The sequence below is a fragment of the Eleutherodactylus coqui genome, chromosome 8 (assembly GCF_035609145.1).
Source record: "Eleutherodactylus coqui strain aEleCoq1 chromosome 8, aEleCoq1.hap1, whole genome shotgun sequence".
NCBI lineage: Eukaryota > Metazoa > Chordata > Amphibia > Anura > Eleutherodactylidae > Eleutherodactylus > Eleutherodactylus coqui.
The window spans coordinates 73,793,908-73,819,182 of NC_089844.1; the positions used below are offsets into that span (position 1 = coordinate 73,793,908).

At 41.4% G+C, this 25,275-nt stretch overlaps 1 protein-coding gene across 1 annotated transcript in view; it reads left to right on the forward strand.

The window, feature by feature from the left end:
* Positions 1 to 25,275, forward strand: part of LOC136577884 (dynein axonemal heavy chain 11-like) — a 390,521-nt gene that overhangs the window by 84,985 nt on the left and 280,261 nt on the right. The window contains exons 16-20 of the mRNA XM_066577803.1: positions 5,640 to 5,798; positions 5,886 to 6,008; positions 7,428 to 7,550; positions 11,525 to 11,749; positions 21,615 to 21,706. Coding sequence (XP_066433900.1) covers positions 5,640 to 5,798; positions 5,886 to 6,008; positions 7,428 to 7,550; positions 11,525 to 11,749; positions 21,615 to 21,706 — 722 coding nt within the window. The remainder of the gene's footprint in view (positions 1 to 5,639; positions 5,799 to 5,885; positions 6,009 to 7,427; positions 7,551 to 11,524; positions 11,750 to 21,614; positions 21,707 to 25,275) is intronic.

A 25,275-nucleotide genomic window follows, 5' to 3' on the forward strand; every position in this document is an offset into this window, starting at 1 on the left:
GTCGCATTGCACTATAAGTATGATATTCTAGCTCCTGCTCAATGTCTGTACTCAGACCAGCGACAGAGGAAGAAGTCTCCAAACTGCTCTTCTCTGCTCGCCCCACCACCTGCGCTAGCGACCCTCTCCCCTCACACCTCCTCCGATCCCTCTCCCCAGTGGTCATCTCCCATCTCACCACTATATTCAACCTCTCTCTGACCTCTGGCATCTTTCCCTCTTCTTTCAAACACGCCATCATATCCCCACTGCTAAAGAAGCCGACTCTTGACGCGACTGACGTTGCCAATTACCGACCCATCGCAAACCTCCCCTTTATCTCCAAACTACTTGAACGGCTGGTTTACTCCCGCCTTGTAAGCTATCTATCAGAGAACTCTCTCCTCGACCCCCTACAGTCTGGCTTCCGACCCCAACACTCGACAGAAACTGCCCTTACAAGGGTATCAAACGACCTACTGTCAGCCAAATCGAGGGGCGACTATTCCCTACTGATCCTCCTCGACCTCTCCGCAGCATTTGACACTGTCGACCATAAACTCCTCCTCAGTATGCTTCGCTCCATCGGCCTAAAGGACACCGCTCTCTCCTGGTTCTCCTCCTACCTATCTGACCGCTACTTCAGTGTCTCCTTTGCTGGCTCTACCTCCCCTCCTCTTCCCCTTGCTGTTGGGGTCCCCCAAGGCTCAGTCCTCGGCCCCCTCCTTTTCTCTATTTACACAGCACCTGTTGGACAAACCATCAGGAGCTTTGGCCTCCAATACCACCTCTATGCTGATGACACCCAGCTATATACCTCTTCCCATGACATCTCTGCACCTTTCCTCCAAAACATCACCGACTGTCTGTCTGCTGTCTCTAACACTATGTCCTCTCTCTACCTAAAACTAAACCTCTCTAAAACTGACTTACTGGTATTTCCACCCTCCACAAACCGACCTCATCCTGACATCTCCATCTCAGTGTGTGGCACCACCATAACTCCCAAACAGCATGCCCGCTGCCTTGGGGTCATATTCGACTCCGATCTCTCATTTACCCCCTACATCCAATCTCTCGCCCGAACATGTCAGCTGCACCTCAAGAATATCGCAAGAATCCGCTCTTTTCTCACCATAGACACGCTGAAAACACTTGTTGTTGCCCTCATCCACTCACGACTCGATTATTGCAACTCATTGCTGATCGGCCTCCCCTGCACCAGACTCTACCCTCTCCAATCCATCCTGAATGCCGCAGCCCGGCTCATATTCCTGTCCAGCCGCTACTCGGACGCCTCTGCCCTGTGCCAGTCACTGCACTGGCTGCCCGTTAAATACAGAATTCAATTTAAACTTACTACCCTAATCCACAAAGCCCTCCACAATGCAGCGCCCCCCTATATTGCCTCCCTCATCACAATCCATCACCCAGCCCGGGCTCTCCGCTCGGCAAACGAAACTAGACTGCACACCCCTCTAATTCGAACTTCTCACTCCCGCCTCCAAGATTTCTCCAGAGCAGCACCAGCCTCTGGAACGCATTACCAAAGGATACCCGGGCAATCCAGGACTCGAAAAACTTCAGGCGTGCTCTAAAAACGCACCTTTTCAGGGAGGCATACCGCATACCCTAAACCGACTCCTCTGTATGCCACCTGATAACATGCTCCCTGACCTATTGACTGCAATGCCTGCTAGCTGTCATAAACTGCCCCTGCAGTCATACCGAGTCTGCCGTCACACGGCCAAACATCTGACCATTGTTTGTGTATTGAATCCCTCACTCTCCACCCTGCCATACCGTGCACATCTCCAGCCCTTTACCTTTTGTATCCCCCATTACTTGTAGTATGTAAGCTCGTTGGAGCAGGACCCTTCCCTATTGTTTCCACCAACTGATTACGATTGTAACCGTGGTTCTGTAATTTTTTGTACTTTTGTCTTTCTGTATTCCCCCTGTCTATGTAAGCGCTGTGGAATATGTTGGCGCTATACAAATAAAGATTATTATTATTATTATATTGCACATTTTAATTTTTTTAGCTTTGTGAAGAACTTCACATAAGCTGCATAAAATCCTGAATGATGATCAGTCAGTATAAATAGCAGCCGTTCAGTACTGAACGGCCGCTGCTAAAGTGAATGGAAAGGGGAGGGGCAGAGCGAGGAGTGAAATCTCCTCCAGCCGTCTTGAGCCACTGCTGGACGCTCTGTGAGCGAGCCAGCGATACTTGCTTCTGTGCAGCAGCACGGGAGTGATTACACACAGGGACGAGTGTCAGGCATTGTTTCCCCGACATTCGTCCCGTGTAAATGGGCCTTAAGTATGTGATTGCTCAGATGCCATAGGGGGTGTAGAGTTGAACCCAGAAACAATATGCCCTCTCCTGTATAAGAAGACACCAGTTTTTATAAATGGCACATGGAAGGTGGAGAGCCCTGTTACAGATTTTGCATTAGGGTGTACAGTATAAGGTTTAACAATCCCCCACGTCTCTGACAGCTAAGGTATATGAAAGTCATCTATTCTACCAGTTTCCACTGTTCATGGTTCACAGGAAACAATTCAATGAGACAATCTGACAGTCAGATTGACTGACAGCAATAGTTGGTAGTAAATTCATTATACTAATTGTGAATTTTGACTGTGACACATGACAGATTCTATCACAATATGTAGATTTTGACTACAAAAGGCATTTGTATTACCCAGATTTGTTCCAATGATATGAACAAATATAAAAGTTTCTTGACGCAAATTTCTTTGTACACCTCTCATTCTTTCGTAGAATTAATAATTAAACTTTCATCAACTCCATCACTGTAGGGCTTTGTATGTGTGGTACAACTAAAGTTCAAATAAGAAGCAGCTGAATATTTTTTCTTTAAAGGCAAACTATATAATTTCTTCTGACACTTCAATCTTTATAAAGAGTATTTCAAAGAAGTGCCACTTAACAATTAAGTGAAAAGATCCACTTATAGAATCCTTGTGCTAATTAGTTGGTAATTATTTGTAGCTTTTAAGTTCAGGTGATGGATGGAAAGAATGTGCTATCAGTGTTAATATTGAGTAACCAGAGAACATTAATTTTCATAATTACAACGAGGAAAATTTACAGAAGTTTCAGATTATATGGTTAATACAAGTTGTTTGTTGTTGTTCAAATTATGGTAATTGAGTACCAACAAATGTCTTACAGATTGATTTTTCAAACCACTGGTGAATATACTGTGATTTCAGATGTTTATTTGCAATGGCATTATCCTCATTGCTGTTGAGGAGGAAACTCTTTCCTGGTGGCTAAACTCAGTGTTGTCCATCAATGGCAAATTTAAGAGCTGTGTACCAGGCTGGAATGCCTTTTGTTAACTATGAGCAGCATTTACGTTACCTGTTATCTTAAAGTGGTCATACACATTAGATGGGTGTCAGTCAATATCGTTAACCTCAGCGGAACCAACTCACCTTTTAATCTGTATTAGATGTCTTAACTCTCACCCAATGGCGGATGTTGAGGGAAAGAATGATTGGCCAAGTTGGATTTCAAAATACCTAATCCTTTGTTCTCATAGTAGGTATGCCACCATCGGAGGTATTTGGCAGCAGCTAATTCCTCTCTCCCAACTAGAATAGCTGTTGGCCAAGCAAGCAATTGTCCGACTATTATCTGAGGTGTACATCATAATCGACTGTGCTCTAGAAATACCATTATCAGGTGATACCTGCTGCACAAACTAGGAGGACGGCAAATAATAGATTTAATACATTTTGAGTTGAGACAATTTTATGAAAATTACTAATGTCCCACATAGGATACCATTTTTAAAAGAATGTGTCACCAAAGTGCTATTCATCTTTAGTATTAGGTAATACAAATATTTGCACTACTTGGAAGTTTGAGGTTTTAATTACTGTAACTAACACTAAAGACGTCACAGATTTCATCAATTTAACCTAATCAGAATGGATGGTGTTGTATGTTTAGTAGAAGCTCCACCTCAGTTTTACTCTCCACTGTTGGACTTGGGATCTTAATAGAGAAAATTCTTTTGAAGTCCTGCCCTCCATCTACAAGTATATCAAACATGTTCACGTTCACTTTTTAATTTCATCTTTATTGCTATCATTGCATTTGTGAATCAACTCATAAGAAATAAATATTAGAGGCAAGTGTCAGGCTTCAAAGTAATCTTAAAATGGGATTGTCTTCTGCTAAACATTTGTCACCTATTGTTTCATTATCTGGGCTTACCGAAGGATCCTCTAGTTCTCTGGAGATCCATTTTGACTCTTTTATCTTTATAAAATATATATAATTTAGTACTTTTCTTTTCCACTTAATGCTAAAAACTAATTGACCTATCCTATGACATCACATCCCAACTCAAATACACTGACAGATGTTCTTTAAGGCTGTGTTTACATGGCCGATTTCCATGTGGGATGTCTGTGCATTACAAGATGAACAGAAATCGCAGGTGAAAAGAACCTATTATTTCTAATGGGTTAATTTACATGAGTGATTGTTGGTTTGCAACAATAATGTGAGATCGAAAAACATCCTACTTTTGGGTGATTCTGTTTAAAAATCGTCCATTATTTCTTATAGGTTTGTGAAAAAATTGCATTGTACTCACATGCCACTCATATGTCATGCAATTTGGTTTTTTGTTTAAATTTTAACTATTGGAACCATTTGCGATTTTTCATGAGTGTGAAAAACACTCATGCATCTGAATGCAAATCAGGTGGTTTTCATGCAAAATGCATTGCACACACTTGAAAATCACATGTAAAACGAGTACAAAATAATTCCGATTTCTCGGACCAGTATTGCACCCACCCGCCCGTGAAAATATACTGTACCCTAAATCAGACTTTTGTAGAATTAGAAGTGGAATGTGTGTGTTTACAGAATATGCAGTGTTTTCCTATAAATAGCTCAGGACATTAGTCATAGGGCTCCAATAAGTAGACTCTGCTTTTTAAAAGTAAAGACTAGTAATACTAATATAAATGTTATACGCAAAAAATGTTGGTAAATAACAAATATTTTGTCAGCTATTTTAGTTCATCCCTATTAGCGATGAGCGAACTTCGCAAAAAGTTCAGTTTGGTCCAAATTAGTGAACCAGAAGTTCATCAAAACTCCTAAAACTGGTATAACATTGTCTAAGAGTCATAGAATCCCCAATATTCAGGACTAGTATTGAGTGAACCGAACCCATAGAACCCTTTTTTGGATAGAGCTTTTCTAAAAGCTCAGGTTCAGGTTTCTGACTAACCAAACTTTTAGCAAAGTTGGACCTGAAACATGTCTCTACTGGTTCGCTTCACTCAACACTAATCTCTATTATTATATATAAAAAAATATCCGGAAATTGTGTTTTTAAGCAAAGTGGAACTTTCTACTGATTTTTGATTCCTGTGGGGACAAGTTTGCATTTATGTTGGACAAAGTTTTTAACTGTGTAAATCAATATGTAGAAAATTGAAGGGTATTAGAAACTTTCAAAAATCTGTGCTCAGGCCTAAATCAGCCCTGTGGTCTTATATGGGCACAAACCTAATGGGGAACATTTCTTATGCATAAATAGAAAATACATGTTACAACTTAAACTTTATTTCCTTACAATATTTACTTTTTGTTTTAGGAAATGAAGACCCTTGATAAAGAGATTAGACCCTGGGATGTCTATTTAGGCCTGGAGTCTACTGTCAAAAATCTTATAACTTCTCTGAGAGCAGTAAATGAGCTGCAGAACCCTGCTGTCAGAAAGAGACATTGGTTGCAGCTAATGAGCAAGACCGGGGTGTGTGTCCATCAGTTCTTCCTGTTCTTTTATAGATATGTTAAACCCGCCAACTAGTGACTTGATGTTGTGTTTTCTATCTCTAAGGTGAGGTTTATAATGAATGAAGAGACTGTCCTTGGGGATCTCCTGGCCTTGCAACTGCATAAAGTGGAGGATGAAGTAAAGAACATTGTGGACAAGGCAGTGAAGGAGATGGCAATAGAAAAGGTAAATCTTCTTTATTGAAAATGTACACCAGGTTATTTCATTTTCACGGTGTGTAAAGATCGCACCACAGAAGCTCGTAGTAATGAATGTGATTCCAAAGCCCAAAGCAAGATATTTGCTGTAATCATAAATCATACATCTGAAGCATTGGCATGACCGGTATGACTGCACAGAGGGCAATATCGGTACGACTGCACAGACTGCAATAATTTTTGGCGTTTTTTTTTAAAGTTGAGTTTTAAGGCTGGACTTTCATGATAGGACCGAGTCACTTGTATCTTCCTTTAAAATTGCAATGACTTCAATCGCAATCGTGTGTACATCTAAAAAGTTCCAAGAAGTAAGGAACCTTGCAACCATTATAACAAATCTGATTAACATTTTTTCCTTATGAAAGCATTGACTTGACTAATTTTGCTAGAAACTATGGGTAGCTTAGTGTCACCGTAGAGTCCTAGAATAATATTAGGTCTTCAGAACCAGCAACAGCAAGCTCAATGAGATTCTTTGTGAGTACAGCAATATAGTTGAAATAATAGAGCAGGACAACTAGTCTGAATGCCTAATGCTCTACTTTACAATACTACTGTGTTTGAGTACTGATCTCAGGAACTACATTTGGAGGTGAATTCTATAACACTAGGGCACCTATGCACAGCTCGAACAGAAACCGTGTCAATATTTGGCAGAGCCTGAAACTATAAAGTTTTATTAAAGCTGTTTATTAAAGGGATTCCGTCATCAGGTTCATGTTGCCAGAAGCACATGCAGTATGAACCTAGGACAGGTATCTATTACCCCGTGTACATTTTATTCTGAAACACTGTAGCATTTCAGAAAAACCATACTTTGAAATTTGACTCTGGATTGGAGACACGGGGTTGGGCTGCACTGGGCTCTCCCTGCCTTAAGCATGTAGACTGACAGCTCTCTCCTATACCCACAAAGGAAGAGACTGTCAGTCTTCGTGCTGCAGGCAGGGAGAGGCAGGCGCGGCCTGCCCCTCTGACTCGGAGCTCCATTTCAGACTCAAACTTCAAAGCATTTTTTTTTAATGCTACAATGTTTCAGAATAAAACCTACACAGGGCAATAGACATACCTGTCCTGGGTTCTTGCTGCCCATGGTTTAGGTAGGATAAACCTGATGACCGAATCCTTTTAAAGCCATGAGTAAAGCCATAAAGTATTTTAACATTTGTCTGTCTTTGAAATCCCTCAATACGGCCTAATTTTAAAATGTCCATAATATTAACAAATATCACTATCCTGGTGGCCCATGATTTGACATGGTAAAGTATTCTCTCAGGAGACGTTCACTCGTAGGAACTGCAGATTACTTGGACAATGTAGAAGAGAGCGAACATTGGCAAATTCTCCTAATGCTAGTATTCTCATGCATTCCTGTATTTTTGCTCAGGTTCTTGCAGAGATGAACCATACATGGAGCACAATGCAGTTTTCTTATGAGAAGCATCAGGCCACTGGAACACCATTATTAAAATCAGATGAGAACCTAATAGAGACACTTGAAGACAATCAGGTAAATATAATACAGAATTTCCTTAGAAGTAAAATATTACTTTATCTGAGAATGTGCCACTAGACCTGAGCTTGACAGCTTATATGATAGGGAAAATCAGCAAACTCTGAGGGGGCTCACTGTCAAAATACTTTTTTAAATAGATTAATTCACACCATGACATGCACCATTTTGTACAATATTTTGTACATCAACCTTCACATAAAGAACCTTGCTCAGGCACTTTGGGGCGTGGGGTTTTGCAGTTGAGGCCTACGTAAATATTTTCAGCATTTGATGTAATGTACTTATATCATTGATTCATAGTTTTGTATGCTGCTAAAGCCAATTTTACGCAGTATTAATATGGGCACAATTTAGTATCCATATTATGAATGTAAAATCTAGACCTCTTCGTAGCCAAACTTAGATTGCCATAGGGTTCTGTAGTCGAGAAGACTTCCTGTTGCAGCCACAATATGGCTGCTAAATTTTGTCCTTGTGAAAACTGTCTATAAATAACTGAAATGTAATATAAAAATGGATTTGCTATTCACTAGATTCATTCTAGATTATCTGTATTGAAATATATACAATTGTGCTGCAATGTTCTATTGGTTATAGCATATAAGATGAATGTAAGCAGGAGAAAGTAGTCATCAAACAGCAGACATGTTTCTAGGCTCCCTATTGGTCACTTTATGCAAAATAGTTGAAAATGGTGGAGCGACCTCAGTAGAGTATGCAAAAAATAGGAATTTTTCAAATGAATTTATTTTTCTGACCGCAAACCAAAAATGTAAAGCTACTGATATTCTAAATATTTGTGACTTAACACATTAGGAACTAAGGGTACCTGAAACATAAGACATCAGGGACCTGGGTACAAAAAGTGTGTTACACGGTGCTATCTAATGACGTTGGATCACGGTCAACATAAAATGCAATAACGTTGATCTAAAAACTTGGCAACAAGAAGGCTACGTGTAATATCAACTAAAGGTTTAGCAGTATTTACAAATATTTATTTGTCCTCCACCCCTAATATAAATATAATTAATAAGCAATGACTCTGGTTATATATTTGAGTCCATTGCCGGTGGCCCATTTGGTGGAACTTACAATGGAAAACTACTTCAGCCTTGCTGAACAATATATGAAAGAAAACTTTGCTTTTTTTTAAGAAAATCAAAGTGACTGTGTCTTGAGCTTTCTTAAAAATATGGTAATTTTATAAAGTCGCTCGGACCCAGCTGTGACGCTTGACAACATGCATAAAGTGCAGGGACACTTATGGGAAAGTGCTTGCCTGTGGTGCCTTATTGCTTAAGTATGTACAACTGCTTCTGCTCCTGTTTGGTTTGAATAAAGAATCAAGAATCAGAGCAAAGTTGCTCGGCTGATGGCTTGGAGCTGAATACAGCCATCAGTTCCATTGTGAGGAGCTGCTTCGAACAAATGAGTGTGGTTTTTAAGCAGTTAGCATTTTTCACTTGTTTTGCAGTTTTCTTTTTTTAGTGCACATTTTCTCTCTTGAGTACCACACTATTCATAGGTCCCAGAACACAGAAAATGGACCTCTGTGATCAGCAATTCAATACAACCCTAATTTCAGTTTCGTTTACATCAGTAGGGAGTATCTTGTTGACTTTGGCAAAGTCCAAACTCGCCTGTTTTAAAGAGAACTTTAGTCGTTTTGTGTTGGAATGAGCTGCGGTATCTTGGTTTTGTTTAAGTTCCTCATTTTTGTAGATTATTAAAATGATGAGTGTTTTTAATTTTGTTTTTGTTGTCCTCAAGAGCCCAACTGCAGTATTTGAAAACAACTTTCAGACTTCAGTCTTTAATAATTACTGAAAAATCAGTGCACCGTGTCTCAGTTTTGTGAAGGCAATAAGTAGAGGCTAAATTTCTATGTTGAAGAACGACTTATGGGGCTGGCTCACAAAAAAATATTGTTTCTAGTTACACCCAGCATATAATCCTAAACATTTTTTGTATTTACACTTATTACAAAAAAATCTAGCCCCAGATATATCAGGATTAATGTTAGAATAGAGCCACCTACTATTTTCTATTAAAGAGCCTTTCTGTGTCCAGTCCACCTCAGTGTTTCAAGGTAGACCCACCTACTCAGGCTTGCTTCAATGCAGTGTAGCCGTGAGAGAAGCAAAACTGAGTAGGAGTAGCAATCACTGAGCTGGGCACAGAATAGAGACAGAAGGTGGTGCTATTCTATTATTAATCCTGGAATATCTGGGGAGATAAACATTTTTTCTAATAAGTGCAAATGCAAAAAATGTGTATAATTATGGGCTGGATTTAACTATACACAATATTTTTTGGGAGACAACCCCTTGAAATTATACCATGTAGTGAACGGCAGACAAAAGACAATCCTAAAGCCTTGAGATGGAATGAATAACATAACCATGCCTGACACAAACCGACATTAAAGGGGTTGTCCGTCCATTTTTTATTAAGGCTCAGAATGGTTTAAAATCATAAACTAAGTTATGTTCATTTTACTAATCCCCTGCCTCTCCCATTTTGACAGTTCCTAGGATCCCTAATGGTCTCTACTTTCTAGTTCCTATTTACACTGACATGTGACCTCTGGAGCCAATCACTGACTTTATTCTAGTTCCTGGTACCTCTCAATATGGACATGTGATCACGACAGCTAATCACTAGCTACATTTGTGACCTGCTACAGCCAATGACTGACTGCAGCAGTCACATACCTGTGACGAAAGAGACAAGAAAGTAAAGACCAGCAGGAGACCTGGGAATCATAGAATGGAAGCAGCAAGGCTTTGGTAAGTATAACTTATTTTATACCATGTTGAGCCTTTTTAAAAAAAATGTAATGGATTGGTCAAGCCTTTTAAGCCAGTTTGCTGTCAAAAGCTGTCTTGGGGAATAAATGTAATGTGTCCTACTGACAGCTTCAAGTAGGCCCCATTGTCTACATGAGTCTTGCCTAATGGCTTACTCTGCCCCTGTATATACTCAAAGATGAACATCTTATCATACAGCTAGCACCAAGTAATTCATCATGCTAAGGAGGATCTATCATGAGAACGTGCACCCTATATATAAATGGGCAGCTTACGGGTGATTGACTAGGAAGAACATCATGACCAAAACTTCAGAAGCCATTGACTACCTACTATTCTGTGTTTTATACGGCATCTGTTAGATGCATTATATTAAATAAGTCTGCCCTGGTGTCAGATTATTTTTAAGCTGCCCTTTAGAATGGCAGTTGGGAATTTATTGTTCTTGGCAAGACAGTAAATTGTTAGAAAATGGATATTAATAACTTCTGTTGAATTGTTTCGGTTGGCCAAACAAACACATAATTATAAATCTATGTATCATTTGTATATGCCATCATTTTATGATTAGTGGTGGCCCAACCTCTTGGACCTTCACTGATTTTCAGAATGAAGGGGACCACAGTACTGATTTAGGGTCTTTTTACAGATCGCTCCTGTGCCTTTACATAGGAACCAGCAGTGAATAGAGGTGAAGCAAGCCGGGAATCATTCCTGTTTGCCTGCCTCCATTCACAGTAAGCAGGCCATCATTCATAGATGAACGACTGCCTGTTTACACAAGCTGATCTGTCGTTCAGTTTTATGTATGCATAAAATAAATGAACGAGAAGCAAACTGATTATTGTTCGTCATTCAGTCGGGGCCTGCATTTACATTGAATGACAATCGTTCAGATTCCTGCATCCAGTGGGCTCACAGTCAGTCCCATTCATATGAAGTACCCTGCACAGTGGGTGGCCAGGGCATTGCAGCACAAGGAAAAGTGTCGAAGGGGATGCAGCACTTTATCCTCTCTGCCTCTCCCGAGAGCCACTGAACATGTCAATATTTTCAAAAGTTGTGAATTAGAAAGTGTGAACACTGCTTAAGAATAAAGTTGGAATCTCTTATAAAGAAGACCGTGCACAATGCTATTGTGATTTTATTTTGCAGGTTCAGTTGCAAAACATCTTAATGAGCAAATATGTGGAATTCTTCTCATTGGAAGTGAGCAGATGGCAAAAGAAATTAATGGTGGCTGACATGGTTATATCTGTCTGGCTAGAAGTGCAGAAAACGTGGGCACACTTGCAAAGTATATTTGCTAACTCAGAAGACATTAGGAAGCAACTTCCTGAGGATGCTAGGAGATTTGAAGGAATAGACTTAGATTTCAAGGTATGCCACTCTTAGTCTTTATATCATATCTAAGGTTTGCTTTGTATGGTTAATGTGCTATGTAAATAGTCACATGCATAGAAAAGAGGGGGCCCTAGAGGAACAATCAAAATGGGCCCTCCAATGTGGTGTCAAGTTTTGCTTCCAAGACTGAGGAGTTGATGTTTGTTTTCCCAGCACACCCCTCTTAGTGATCCTTGGGACAGCTTCTCACCCCTTTTTTCCCCCCCAAAACTCAGTTTCTCTGGACAGGAGAGGCATGTATAGGTTCTCAACACTAACGATGAGCGATTAGTGGAATAATCAGCTGATTTCGTAAAAATCATCGTGAATCAGGATGGTCAATTCTAACTCCCATTGAAGTCAATAGGAGTAAAAATTGGGTTCACTAATTTGCCCTCCATATGCAGCCAAAGAGCCTATAATTGCATGGTAATACAGCTACGCATCTGGAGAACACTATGCTTTTCCCAGAAATTGGTCAGAATATTGTATAATGGTGTATGGGTCAATCGTAGCACATGAGTGTCACTGAAAACAAAGGAGGCCCACATAGAGTATCCTAGATCAGAAATTGTGCCAAGGAATACAGTAGGTGTGCTGCTTGTTTTAAAAGCAATGTCATAAATCTTACAAGGATAAATTCTGCCAGGTGAAGAGAACACTCAGGCACGGTCCTGCTCTAAGGAAGAGCTGTAGAGCTACCAAAAATGTCACTATGCAACACAGTATGTGTGCTACTTGTTTTAAAAGCAATTTTATAAAGTTTGTAAAGGACTAATTCCACCAGGTGAACAGAACAGTAAAGCATGAGTATACTCCATGGAAAGGCAGTAGAGCTACAGCTGTTTCTTGTGCTTTAAAAAAATAATAATTTTGGGAGGTGGAAACATGGTAGAAGCAGGAGAAGGAGAGCAGCAGTAGTTCCACCAGCAACTATATCTTGATGGTAGAATGTGCTCCTCATGGAAACATGAGAGCTGTAGCTTCGTATTTCCATATTGACATATTTCATTTGGGGGGAAGTAGGGGGAGGAAACATGGTGGTAGCAGGAAGAGGAGAACAGCAGCACCAGCATCACCACCTTGAGGGCCTTGGTCTTTGATATTAATCTGTGCTCAGTCATATGTGAGTAAAAATTACTAAAATGATAATTGATCAGTGGAATCTGCCGTGGGGATGCAGAAGTCAGATAAAATCCATGCCCGTTTCATTTTTAGAAACATTAGGTGAGCCACGTTGTCTGTGGAGAGGCGGATGCATCTGTGAGTTTTCACACCCCCAGCTGTGCTGAACACACTTTCTGATAGCACACTGGCAGTGGGGCATGCAAGCACCTCTAACGTGTTGTGCCAGCTCTGGCCACTCATCCAGCTTATACACCCAGAAGTCAAAGGGGCCAACACCATGTCTCAATATATCCATTCGGGAGTTGACACACTCTTGGACCATCATGGATAAGTGATACCTATGACTGTGATTCCTACCCTGTGCTTTTGCTGCAGGCTGCGATGGGCTGAATAAAACTATACCAAACCTCTGCTAGACTTCCCCTGCCATTAGTGGTGCTGCTCTGGCAGCTTCCTGCTTGTCCATCATGAGCTATGAACCTATGCAGAAGTATCCTCACAGCCACGTGGAAATGCTGTGCTTAAGCTGCTTAACAGTCTGTCCGGATAGTGCCACATTTTGAAGGCCCTCTTCACTGCCAGAATGAGATTTGTCATTTTGGTCTTATACCTGGGATCAGTAATGATGATCTGATGTGTTGATGTGGGCTATACTACAATCCTTCTGCAAACACTGCAGCATAAAAGCACTCATATGCCTCAAAGTTACTGTGGGTGATGGTTGACATTCCTCAGAGTCAGGCCTGAGTATCCTATGGCTGGTCTGTGTAGATTAGTTGGCATTAGTAATGGATAGAAGTAGTATTGAGTAGCCTCCTTCCCTACCTCTGGACTTATATTATCCCCATTCCCTTTCCCCTACCATACTTCTCCCACAGGTAGAGAAACATGTTAGAGAAGCCGCCCCCTTTATTACCCCGAAAATACCCTCCCTGTGGTGTTAAGTTATTGCAGACTGGCCATACTTTATTAGAGATTGGTATCCTTTCTTCCTCGTGTGACAACATGTAATTGTCCCCGAGGCCCTGTAGCAACTGTTACAGCAGGCAGATAACATGGATGTTCATGACTGACTATTTTGGTCCCTACTTCAAACATAGCAACATAGTATGCTAGGCTGAAAAATGACAAATGTCCATCCAGTTCAGCCAGTTTCCACCCTCCTTCCTCCTTGTTGATTCAGAGGAAGGCAAAAAAATACCAATGAGGCAAAAGTCAATTTTCTGCATTTGGGGAAAAATTCCTTCCCGACTCCATAATGGCAGTCAGAATAATCCCTGAATTATTTGAAAAGTTCCCACCTAACTCCAAGTCCGGCAGTCGAAAGATCCCCGGATCAACAACTTTTCTGGTTATTTAATGTCTATATCCTGTAATATCATAGTGCTCTAAAAATACATCTCGTCCCCTCTTAAACTCCTCTATGGATTTTGCCATCACCATGTCTTCAGGCAGAGAGTTCCAAAGTCTCACTGCTCTCAGTAAAGAACCCACTTCTGTGTTGGTGATTAAACTTTCTTTCCTCTATATGTAGAGGATGCTCTTTTGTTACGGTCACAATCCTGGGTATAAACAGATCATGGGAGAGATCCTTGTATTGTCCTCTAATGTATTAATACATAGTTATTTGATCACCCCTTAACTGTCCAATTTTGGTATTCCAGTCCTCCTGTTCCGTTTATTAATTTAGTTGCCCTTCTTTGAACCCCCTCAAGCACTACAATGTCTTTCCTGAGCACTGGTGACCAGAACTGTACACAGTATTCCATGTGAGGCCTGACAAGTGCCTTATATAGTGGAAGAATAATGTTCTCGCCCCTATACCTCTTTTAATGCACTCTAAAACTTTATTTGCCTTTGCAGCAGCTGACTGGCATTGGTTGCTCCAGTTAAGTCTACAGTCCACTAGTACCCCCAGGTCTTTTTCCATATCGCTTTTCCCTAGCAGTACCCCATTTAGTGTATATTGGTGACATCCATTTCTGCTGCCCATGTGCATAACCTTACATTTATCAGTGGTTTAACAAAAGCCGCAGGGCATCACAAATCACCTGTCAGGGTTAGAGAATATCTATTTCATACAGCCATTATAAATAACAAAAGTCCCTCCTCTAATATATAGCAAACAGAAGAAAAGAAAACTGGAGTGCAGGATTTATGAAAAAATATATATATTTATTACATATAGAAAATTCATATAAAGAAAACACACAAAATACACACAAGTATAAAAACACATTAAATCTAAAAAAAATCCCCACATAAGCATATGAACTTCTGAGAGCATCATATAAATCGAAATAGATATATATCACTAAATATGTCCAGGGCAATAGCCATCAGTGCATCTGCAGTATAACCCCCATCAAGGAGAAAAAGACAAAGTGCATGTTGTAGATAATGCAGAGAGTTTAAAATATCTATTAGTAATCCAAGACTCCCTAGGGTTCCACCATAGTGTGGGGACCAAGACCCCCTGCCACGCATTTCCAACAACCTTCTTCAGAGGGGTACTGCCATCCACAAATACTATCACTTAAATCGTGTCCAAGCAGTTGAGCACACGTGTTCATAAGCCACGCCTCTTAGAAACACCCCTACACCTTCTCACAGCAGCCTTCCTTCATTAAGGATAGTACATCATATGTAAGGGTGTACCAATATGTCGCTCATTCAGGTTAATGAATATATATAAGACTGACTTAAAGGGGTTGTCTCGCGGCAGCAAGTGGGGTCATACACTTCTGTATGGCCATATTAATGCACTTTGTAATATACATCGTGCATTAATTATGAGCCATACAGAAGTTATTCACTTACCTGCTCCGTTGCTAGCGTCCCCGTCGCCATGGATCCATGTAAATTCGCTGTTTTCTGGCGTTTTTAGACGCGCTTGCGCAGTCTGGTCTTCTGCCTGGTGAATGGGGCCGCTCGTGCCGGAGAGCTGGTCCCGCGTCGTCATCGTAGCTCCGCCCCGTCACGTGTGCCGATTCCAGCCAATCAGGAGGCTGGAATCGGCAATGGACCGCACAGAGCCCACGGTGCACCATGGGAGAAGACCCGCGGTGCATCGTGGGTGAAGATCCCGGCGGCCATCTTGGAGAAGGAAGAAAGAAGTCGTCGCAGAGCGGGGATTCGGTTAAGTAATATATATATATTTTTTTTTTTTTTAACCCATCCCTTGGGTTTGTCTCTCGCCGAACTGGGGGCCTATTGAAGAAAAAAAAACGTTTCGGCGCGAGACAACCCCTTTAAGTGGACTACATGCAGTTAAAAACATGCACGAAACAATTATGACATTATAACAACCTTAATAGCAATCTCTGTAAGAGAAAGGGGAGAAAAACAAACAACAAAAAGCTTCAAAATGGGAACATAAAGGCTGGTTTAGACGGGCCGATGATCGCTCAAACGACAGTTTGAGTGACAGCTTTGAGCGATCATTTTGCATAAACTATTAAGTAGGTACTCAGCTGCTTAAGTACCAATTAGGTGTGTAAATGAAGCCTTCCCTGAAAGCAGTTAATAGCCCAAGGCTATTATCGGCGCTCAGATCCTTTGTTCTCCATGGGGAAACAATGCTATCAGCACTCCCCATGAAGAACTTCTGATAAGAGTGAAGGACGATTTTTAGGTTGGACTGAATTTAACGATCAGCTAGCATTGCCTTAAAAGCGTACGATCGGCGCACATTTACACGCACCGATTATCGCTAAAACAATCACGACTAGCGATTTTTTTTTTTAAGTGATCATCGGCTGGTGTAAATGGGCCTGTGTAAGTCAAGACAGTTTTTGAGAAAAAAAGCGAATAAGTAAAAATACAGGACAGTGAATAAAGCGGAGATAATTAAGTGTAAATAAAGCCTATGATGCATGTTGTATAATTTTGTATCGTCTGCAAATATTGATATTTTACTCTGCAGCCCCTCTATCAGGTCATTGATAAATATATTGAACAGAATGGTGAGCTCTCCAAGGCAGTGGGTAGTGGAAATTCTTGTGGCTGTTCATACACATTGTGTTGAGGTTGTTGACATTCTTGCCACGTTTTAAACATTTACCGCAGATCTTGACCACTTTTCTATCATCAAGTGCCATTTCAAAGAATGCCCTGGTTACACAAGTCCTGTGAGAAGACCTAGCTGCAGGCCTGATGTTGGTGCTGCTACGACTAGTAGTACCTGAGGATGGTAGTACTACCCTTTTGTTTTTCTGTGACATCTTACTCACTTCTTTGGCAGGGTGATGCCCTGGAACGTCTGCCTCTTCCTTCTCCCCCTGTGAGCTACTATGATGCTTCTCCATTTCTCTTCATGTTAGATTGAGTACTTCATCATCTTCCACCTTCTCTTTATCATTCTTCTCCTTTTGAGTGGACTCTATGTCACAGTGGGTCCTGCGAGCTGGCTCATCTGTTTCCACATTTCCCACAGTACACATTGCCAGTGGAAGACTGACCATGTGCACTGACCCACCATCAGTTGGGTATCAGAACATCCCTGCCCAGCTGACATCCTGACTATGAATGATTAAACCGCTTGTAGCCAACTGATGCAGAATGACTGCTGTGTACCTGCGACTGGGAGGAAGAGGAGGTGGTACTTGAGGCATGCTGTGTCATCTTCTCTATGACCTGTTCTGCATGCTACGGATGTAATGCATGGGCAGAACCACTTCTAAAGAATAAAAACACAGAGGTGATAAAAAATGCCCAAGGATATAACTCACAGAAAAAGAAGCAGATACAGGATATATACTACAGGAAAGGCTCGATCGCCATTTAACCTGGTAGCAGGCCAGATTGCAACATAGAGGAGCAAAAATGTTCATGTGCAGACTGATTGAGCAGCCACTCAACTTAATCCAGGGTAGGGGGGGGGGGTGACTCCTAACAAACCCAGTCTGCACAATATGAACCCATACCAAGATGACCGCCATAGATAGGTGCACCACACATACAGGCGTACAACCCACACTGACCTAAGCAGTGGATTTCCCTGCATAAATAAGTGTGCCACACTGACATGCCATCCTAGGCTCCTCCAGCATCTATAGCAAACTGCACACATAGAAAACACACACTCATAAATGCGGGTGTTAGTTCGTTTTTTAGGCCCAAAACACGTAAGCTGGTGCGCCACGGCAAGGCCACTGCGCATATGCCAGAACCTACGCTATCTCACAAATAACTACATAAAATCACAGAGGTGAGAAAAATGCTCAAAGACATAACTCACTGGGTTGCAAATAATTCATAGTGCCTGGGCTAGCGACCTTGAACCTCATCTGAGTCCACAAACAGAAAACTGCAATATTCCCCACACCAAATTGTATTTTTTCTGGCTGCTCTGCTGCTATCTACATTAACAGCAGCAGAAATATACCCTCTTCCAATGTATAGACCACATTTCGTTAAGGCATATAAACGTGATGCAGCAACTTTCTCTGCTACCTTGAATAGAACCATGTTTAAATTCTCTGCTTGTATAAAGACTTTCACACCCAGCAGCAATATGTCCCCTGTAGAATATCTGCCGCTGCATCACATGACCTAGCTATATATAACATAGGCACAGTGTAATCAACGGCCATTTTACAGATGAGCACAGGACAGAGAAGCTGCATCACATTTATATGCCTATATCTGTCCCTATTAACGACAGACCATGTGTTATATAGGCATATAAATGTGATGCAGCTTCTACACCTAGCAGCAATATATTCCCTGTAGAATTAACAGACCACATTATATGCCCAGTGTTTTCCCATTCAGCATGTATTGGTGACACATATTTTCCCTGCCAATATGCATAACCTTGCATTCATTGTTAAATCTCAGTGTTAAATCTTATTTGCCACTTTTCTGCCCAAACCCCAGCTTATCCTGATTCATTTGCAACCATATACGATCCTTAATTATTTTAAATAGTTTAGTATTATCTGCAAATATTTTTTATTTTATTGTACAATTCCTCCATAATGTCATTATTATATATATTAAAAAGAATAGGGCCCAATACTGACCCCTGTGGTCCCCCACTAGTAACGGTGACCCAATCAGAGTGTGTACCATTAATAACCACCCTCTGCTTTTTATCATTGAGCCAGATACTTACCCATTTACACACATTTTTGCCTAGACCAAGCATTCTCATTTTAGATACCAACCATTTATGTGGCACAGTATCAAATGCTTTGGAAAAATCGAGATATACAAGATCGAATGACTCTCCCCAGTCCAGTCTACAACTTACCAACTTGTAGACCCTGATCAGGTTGGTTTGACAGGAGCGACCCCTCATAAACTCATACTTATATGGATTTATACAGCTATTTTCCTTGAGGTCCTCCAGGATAGCGTCTCTTAGAAACCACTCAAACATTTTACCCACAATAGTAGTTAGACTTACTGGTCTATAGTTTGCAGTTTCACTTTTTGACCCTTTTTTGAATATCAGCACCACATTTACTAGGTGAACAGACCCAGTCACTATAGAGTCCTTAAATATAAGAAACAATGGTCTGTCTATCACATTACTTTAAGGGGTTCTGACATGAGAAAAATTTTTTTTACTTACCTTGCCTGGCCAGGACTGATTGTCAGGCATGTCCCCTCCGTCGGGCATCCTCTTCTGTGGCTTCTAGAAGCAGAGCTGGAGCCGTCAAAATGACTGCTTCGTGCTCTGCTCTGTCTGTGAGCCACTTGTGGGGTGGAGGGACAGGCGCCACATCACAAGCAGTGCTTGCTGTGGGCGGCCCGTCTGTCCTGGCTGAACTGCAGGATCTGCGCGTGCGCAGTGGAGAGGCAGCCCTGTCCTGACTCTTGTCAGAGGGCACCTGTCTACTGTGCCTGCGCACAATCCCGGAGGGGGGGCCCATCCTGGCTCGTCTGCGGAAGAAGACTGCCTGCTGGGAGATGCCCCCGCTGCACAACATCAACAGAAGAAAAATGTAAGTATAAGGTTTTTATGTTTTAACAAGCCATAAATTGTGGGTTCCCTGTGTCCATTAGGCAGACCCGGGAACAATGGCTGTTAAAGCATAAAAACATTATATGTGTCAGAACCCCTTTAATTCTCTTAGGACCTGGGGGGTGTATGCCATCTGGACCTGGCGATTTCACTAGTGACATTTAATGAAGAGTTTACTTTATCACTCTGCATTTCACCTGACATTTCATTTTCTTGAGTGAATATACTGACGAAAAAACTATTTAACAGATTTGCCTTCTCATCAACATCTACAATTCTTCCCTCATTACTTTTTAACGGGCCAACACTTTCCATTGTAATCTTTTTGCTATTTTGATAATTGAAGAACAGTTTAGGATTAGTTTTACTCTCTTTGATAATAAGTCTTTCTGTCTCTTCCTTTACTTCTTTTATTTAGTTGTTATATAATTTATTTTTCTCTTTATAGCTTCTTGGTGCGTCTTCGCTGCCTTCTTGTTTTAACAGTTTACATGCTATCTTTATTTTGTTTATTGCCCACTTTACTGCTTTATTGAGCCATATTAGTTTTCTCCTATTTCTAACCCTTTCATTCCTGTAAGGTATGAACTGCTTACTATGAGTATTGAAGATGGTTTTAAAAATGTCCCTTTTATTGTCTGTACTCTTTTTTTCTGAGGACATTGTCTCAAAAAATAAAGTTAAAGGGGTTGTCCCGCAAAAGCAAGTGGGGTTAAGCACTTCTGTATGGCCATATTAATGCATTTTGTAATATACATCGTGCATTAAATATTGGCCATACAGAAGTTATACACTTACCCCCTCCGGTGCTGGCGTCCCCGTCTCCATGGCGCCGACCGAAGCCTTCGTCTCCCTCGATTAGACGCGCTTGCACTGTCTGCTCTTCTGTTCTGTTGAATGGGGCCGCTCTGGCATGCTCGCACCACACAGGTCTTCTGCGCATGCGCAGACCAGCTCTCCGGCGCGAGCACGCCGGAGCGGCCTCTTTAAGGGCTTCTGTAAGCTGATTGAACTTTGCCTTCCTGGAGTTTAGTATTTTTGTGCCCCCTGACAAAACACCATACTGAAAGACAAGTGGAAATTTATTGTACTATGGTCACTATTGCCCAGGTGCCCCCCGACCCGAGTTCAAAATGGCCATCCCCCTGGTTGGGTCCTACAGAAGTTGGGAAAGGTAACTATCATCTAAGGCTTCATCTATTTGCCTTAGTAATATATTTTCTGTGGCTTGTGTTAGATTTAATGGCTTATAGCAAACCCCTACAAATATTTGATTATTGCTTTTCCCTCCTTGTATTTCTACCCATAGAAATTCCATTTGTTCATTTCCTTCACATATATCATCACATAGTATGAGCTTTAAACAGGATTTTATGTAAAGACAAACCCCTCCAATTTTCCATATTTTATGATCCCTCCCGAACAAACTATAACCCTGTAAGTTAACCACCCAGTCACAGCTTTCCTCCAACCAAGTCTCAGTTACTCCCACTATGTCATAGTTTTCCTCAGACATTATTACTTCCAGTTCATCAGCATTGTTGGTCAGAATTCTAGCATTAGTCACCATACAGGTTAAAGGAATTTTTGTTAAAGTGTATCTCTATTAACTGTTCTGCCAGTTCTTACTATACTAACCCCTCCCACTGCTCCACCCCCATTTTCATTACATAGTCCCAGACAACTGTCTATACTATCTTCCCATCTATCTCTATAAAATATAGGGAAATGTTACAAAACATGACTATATGTTTTTTTCAGGAGCTAATGAAAAGCATCATCAACACCAACATAGTCATTGTAGTCACAAATGAGCTAGGACTACTAGAAAGATTGGAGGCTCTTCAGCAAAGGTTTGTATTGGTTGTTTTTGCTGGTAAACGTTTTAATTATTTGTACATTTGAATTCATCATGTCCTGTTATTTATCTTTTTACCTCCTTATTATATGGTTTATAGTTGACAAAATTAACTAATCAATAGAGATGAGCGAGCATACTCGTCCGAGCTTGATGCTCGTTCGAGTATTAGGGTGCTCGAGATGCTCGTTACTCGAGACGAGCACCACGCGGTACTCGTCTCGATTAAATGAGCACTGACCATTGAATTCAATGGAGCCGGCAATACAGCCGGCTCCATTGAAAGCAATGGGCTGCCGGCGATCGCGGGATGAATTGTCGGGAAGGGTTTAAATATATAAGCCCTTCCCTGCAATTCATCCAGAAATGTGTAAAAATAAAAAAATATATATACTCACCTGGTCCCGGCAGACGGAGTTCAGCGCGGCCGGCGGCAGTCCTCCTGAACTGCTCTGAACAGCTGTGAGTAGTATTCAGCAGCCGGGGATTTAAAATCCCCGCCTGCTGAATGAGCTGCCTCTAATTGGTCACAGCCTGACCAATCAGAGGCAGATCTCACTCATACACCCATTCATGAATGGGTGAGTGACTGCTGCCTCTCATTGGCTCAGCGCAGGGACCAATCTGAAACGGGCCCGATCACAGGAGCGCTGTCCAGCCCATCGAATTCAATGGAGCCGGCAATACAGCCGGCTCCATTGAAAGCAATGGGCTGCCGGCAAGCACAGGATGAATTTTCGGGAAGGGCTTAAAAATATAAGCCCTTCCCTGAAAATCATCCAAAAATGTGTAAAAATAAAAAAAATATATATACTCACCTTATAAATATATACTCCGTGCAGCCAGAGTTCAGCCGCGGCCGGCCGGCAGTTCTCCTGAACTGCTCTAAATAGTATTCAGCAGGCGGGGATTTAAAATCCCCGCCTGCTGAATGGGGCTGCCTCTGATTGGTCACAGCCCTCACCGCCAGCTGCCGCCGGCCCCATTGAGCGCATATAGAGAACACAAGGAATCGCAGATAGGCGCGATCTGCGATTTCTTGTGTCCTATAATTTATCGGACAAGCGCATAAAAAGCGCCCATGTGTCCGATACCATTGCAAAGCAAGGGTTCTATAAAATCGCAGATCGCATGCGCATGCAGAAATCGCACAAAAAATCGCCCGTGTGACCGAGGCCTCACTGCGACCCATTATCTGTACAATTCCACTGAAAAACAAGTTAAAATCATTTATGGTGGAAAGATATAAAAATAACAAAACTAAAATAATGAGGCTACGGAAATGTGAATACCCTCCTATATTTGAGGATGTTATTGTGTTCAGAATTAGCCAATCACATTTAAACTTATAATAATTTGTAGTCAGTATACCACTGCCATTATTTATAGTGATTCTGATTTATCCCATATGAAGGTCAGCTGTTCTACTAGGATTTTCATGACATTTTCTGAGTTGCATTTTTTAGCAAAAGCCATGGTCCATAAAGAGCTTACAACATATCAATGGGATCTGATTGTTGAAAGGTATCAGTCAGGAGAAGGGTAGCAAAACATTTCCAAGGCATTACATATACCATGGAACACAGTGACAACAATCATCAAGAAGTGGATAAAATTTGGCACAACAGTGACATTACTAAGAAAAGGATGTCCTTCATAATTCCAAAAGGTATGTTTGGCACAAAGCCAACACTGAGCATCACCAAAAGAAAACCATACCTACAGTGAAGCTGGTTGAGACAGCATTATTCTTTGGGGCTCTTTCTCTACTGCTGGAACTGGAGCTTTAGGCCTCATGTCCACGGGGAAAATCAGATCCGCTGCAGATTCTCCATGGAGAATCTGCAGCGGGTCCCTCCTGCCCCGCGGACATGAGCGCTGAAAATAACAATAAATAAGAATAAACTCACCTCCCATCTGCTCCGTTTCTTCTCTTCGCTGCGGCGTCATCTTCTCTCGTCGCGGCCGGATCTTCTTTCTTCGGCTCGGCGGATGTGCATGATGACGTCGGTGACGTGCCCCGCGCATGCGCCGGGCCGAAGCAAAATGATCCGGCTGCGACTGAGAGAAGATGGCGCCGCGCCGAAGAGAAGAACTGGAGCGTGAGTAAAATATGATTTTTGTCTCCCGCGGATCCGGACGGCTTCCATAGGCTTCAATAGAAGCCCGCGGGAGCCGTCCCCGCGGGAGACCCGCATGAAAATGGAGCATGGTCCAGATTTTTCCATGCTCCATTTTTTTTTAAATCCCTTTTATTGACCATCCGCGGGTATTTATCTACCCGCGGGTGGTCAATGCATCCCTATGGGGTGCGGATCCGCGCGCGGGAGAAGAGTTCAAATCCGCTGCGGATTTTAATTCTTATTTTGCCCGTGGACATGAGGCCTTAGTCAAGGAATGATGAAATTAATAAGAAAAGTTCCAAATATCAGTCCATTTTAGCACAAACATTTAGGCCTCTGCTAAAAAGCTGAAGATGAAGAAGAATTTCACCTTTAAGAACAACAACAACCCAAACACGAATACCATCCATTCCAGAGCACCAAACATCTAGTATCAATCCTACAGTGTAACACTAGACATCTCAGGTGGTTCTTCCAAAGTTGTACCTATCTAAGCAAACCATTCATATCATCATTAATCTGGGTCCATGGATACTATTAAAAAAGCCAAAGAAAGTATCTATGCCTCATTGTGGATCAATAATCATCATACTAGCGTATATGCAGACAGCGCATTAACACAACAGATTAAAGGACATTTATAGTAAGTAGCCCATGTGCCACTTACATGTAAAAAAGAAACCCATAGAACATACATATAAAATAATACCTGAGAGTGATAATCAAAAAAGTACTTGATTATAATACCGTCGCAGAAAACAACCAACTACATATAAGGTAAGTATACGGCAAAGTCACATAAAAATGTACTTTATCAAAAGGCAGTTCACGGCCCCCTAGAAAACATTGTGGGACCCCCATAGCTCATTCCTATATATCCATAATCATTGAATGCACTGTTTTTTAAAGCAGTAAATCTCTGCAACAAATATCGAACCATAAACCTATCAAGAGGAGATAGAGCCGCCAGATCACTTGCAAGACAACATGCCTCCCTATAGAGGGTTCTTAGTAAGTGCTGCTGACACTACTCTATTCAATGGTGAGCTCTATGGTCTTGCAGCTCTGTGGTCCTGGGTTCAATTCTGACCATGGACACCATCTGCATGGGGTTTAAATATTCTCCTGGTGTCTGTGAATTTTTGGGGGGGTTCATTGTCTTCCAATAAAATTTTGCTCTACTGTATATAAGTGTTTTTGAGATAGGAAAACTAGATTGTAAGCCTCTTTGGGGACAGAAACTGAGGTGCATGAGGACAGTCATTGAACAGTGTTGTAGAATACAGCATGAATGAATGAATGAATAAATAGCCATGCGTGAAGGATGTACATTATTTAGGACTTTTCTTGCATTTCATGACTGGTGTTCCTGACTGCAAAATCAGATAGACATGATATCTGTTTTATTTCAATATAACTTTTCAAGTTTATTGTTAGAAAA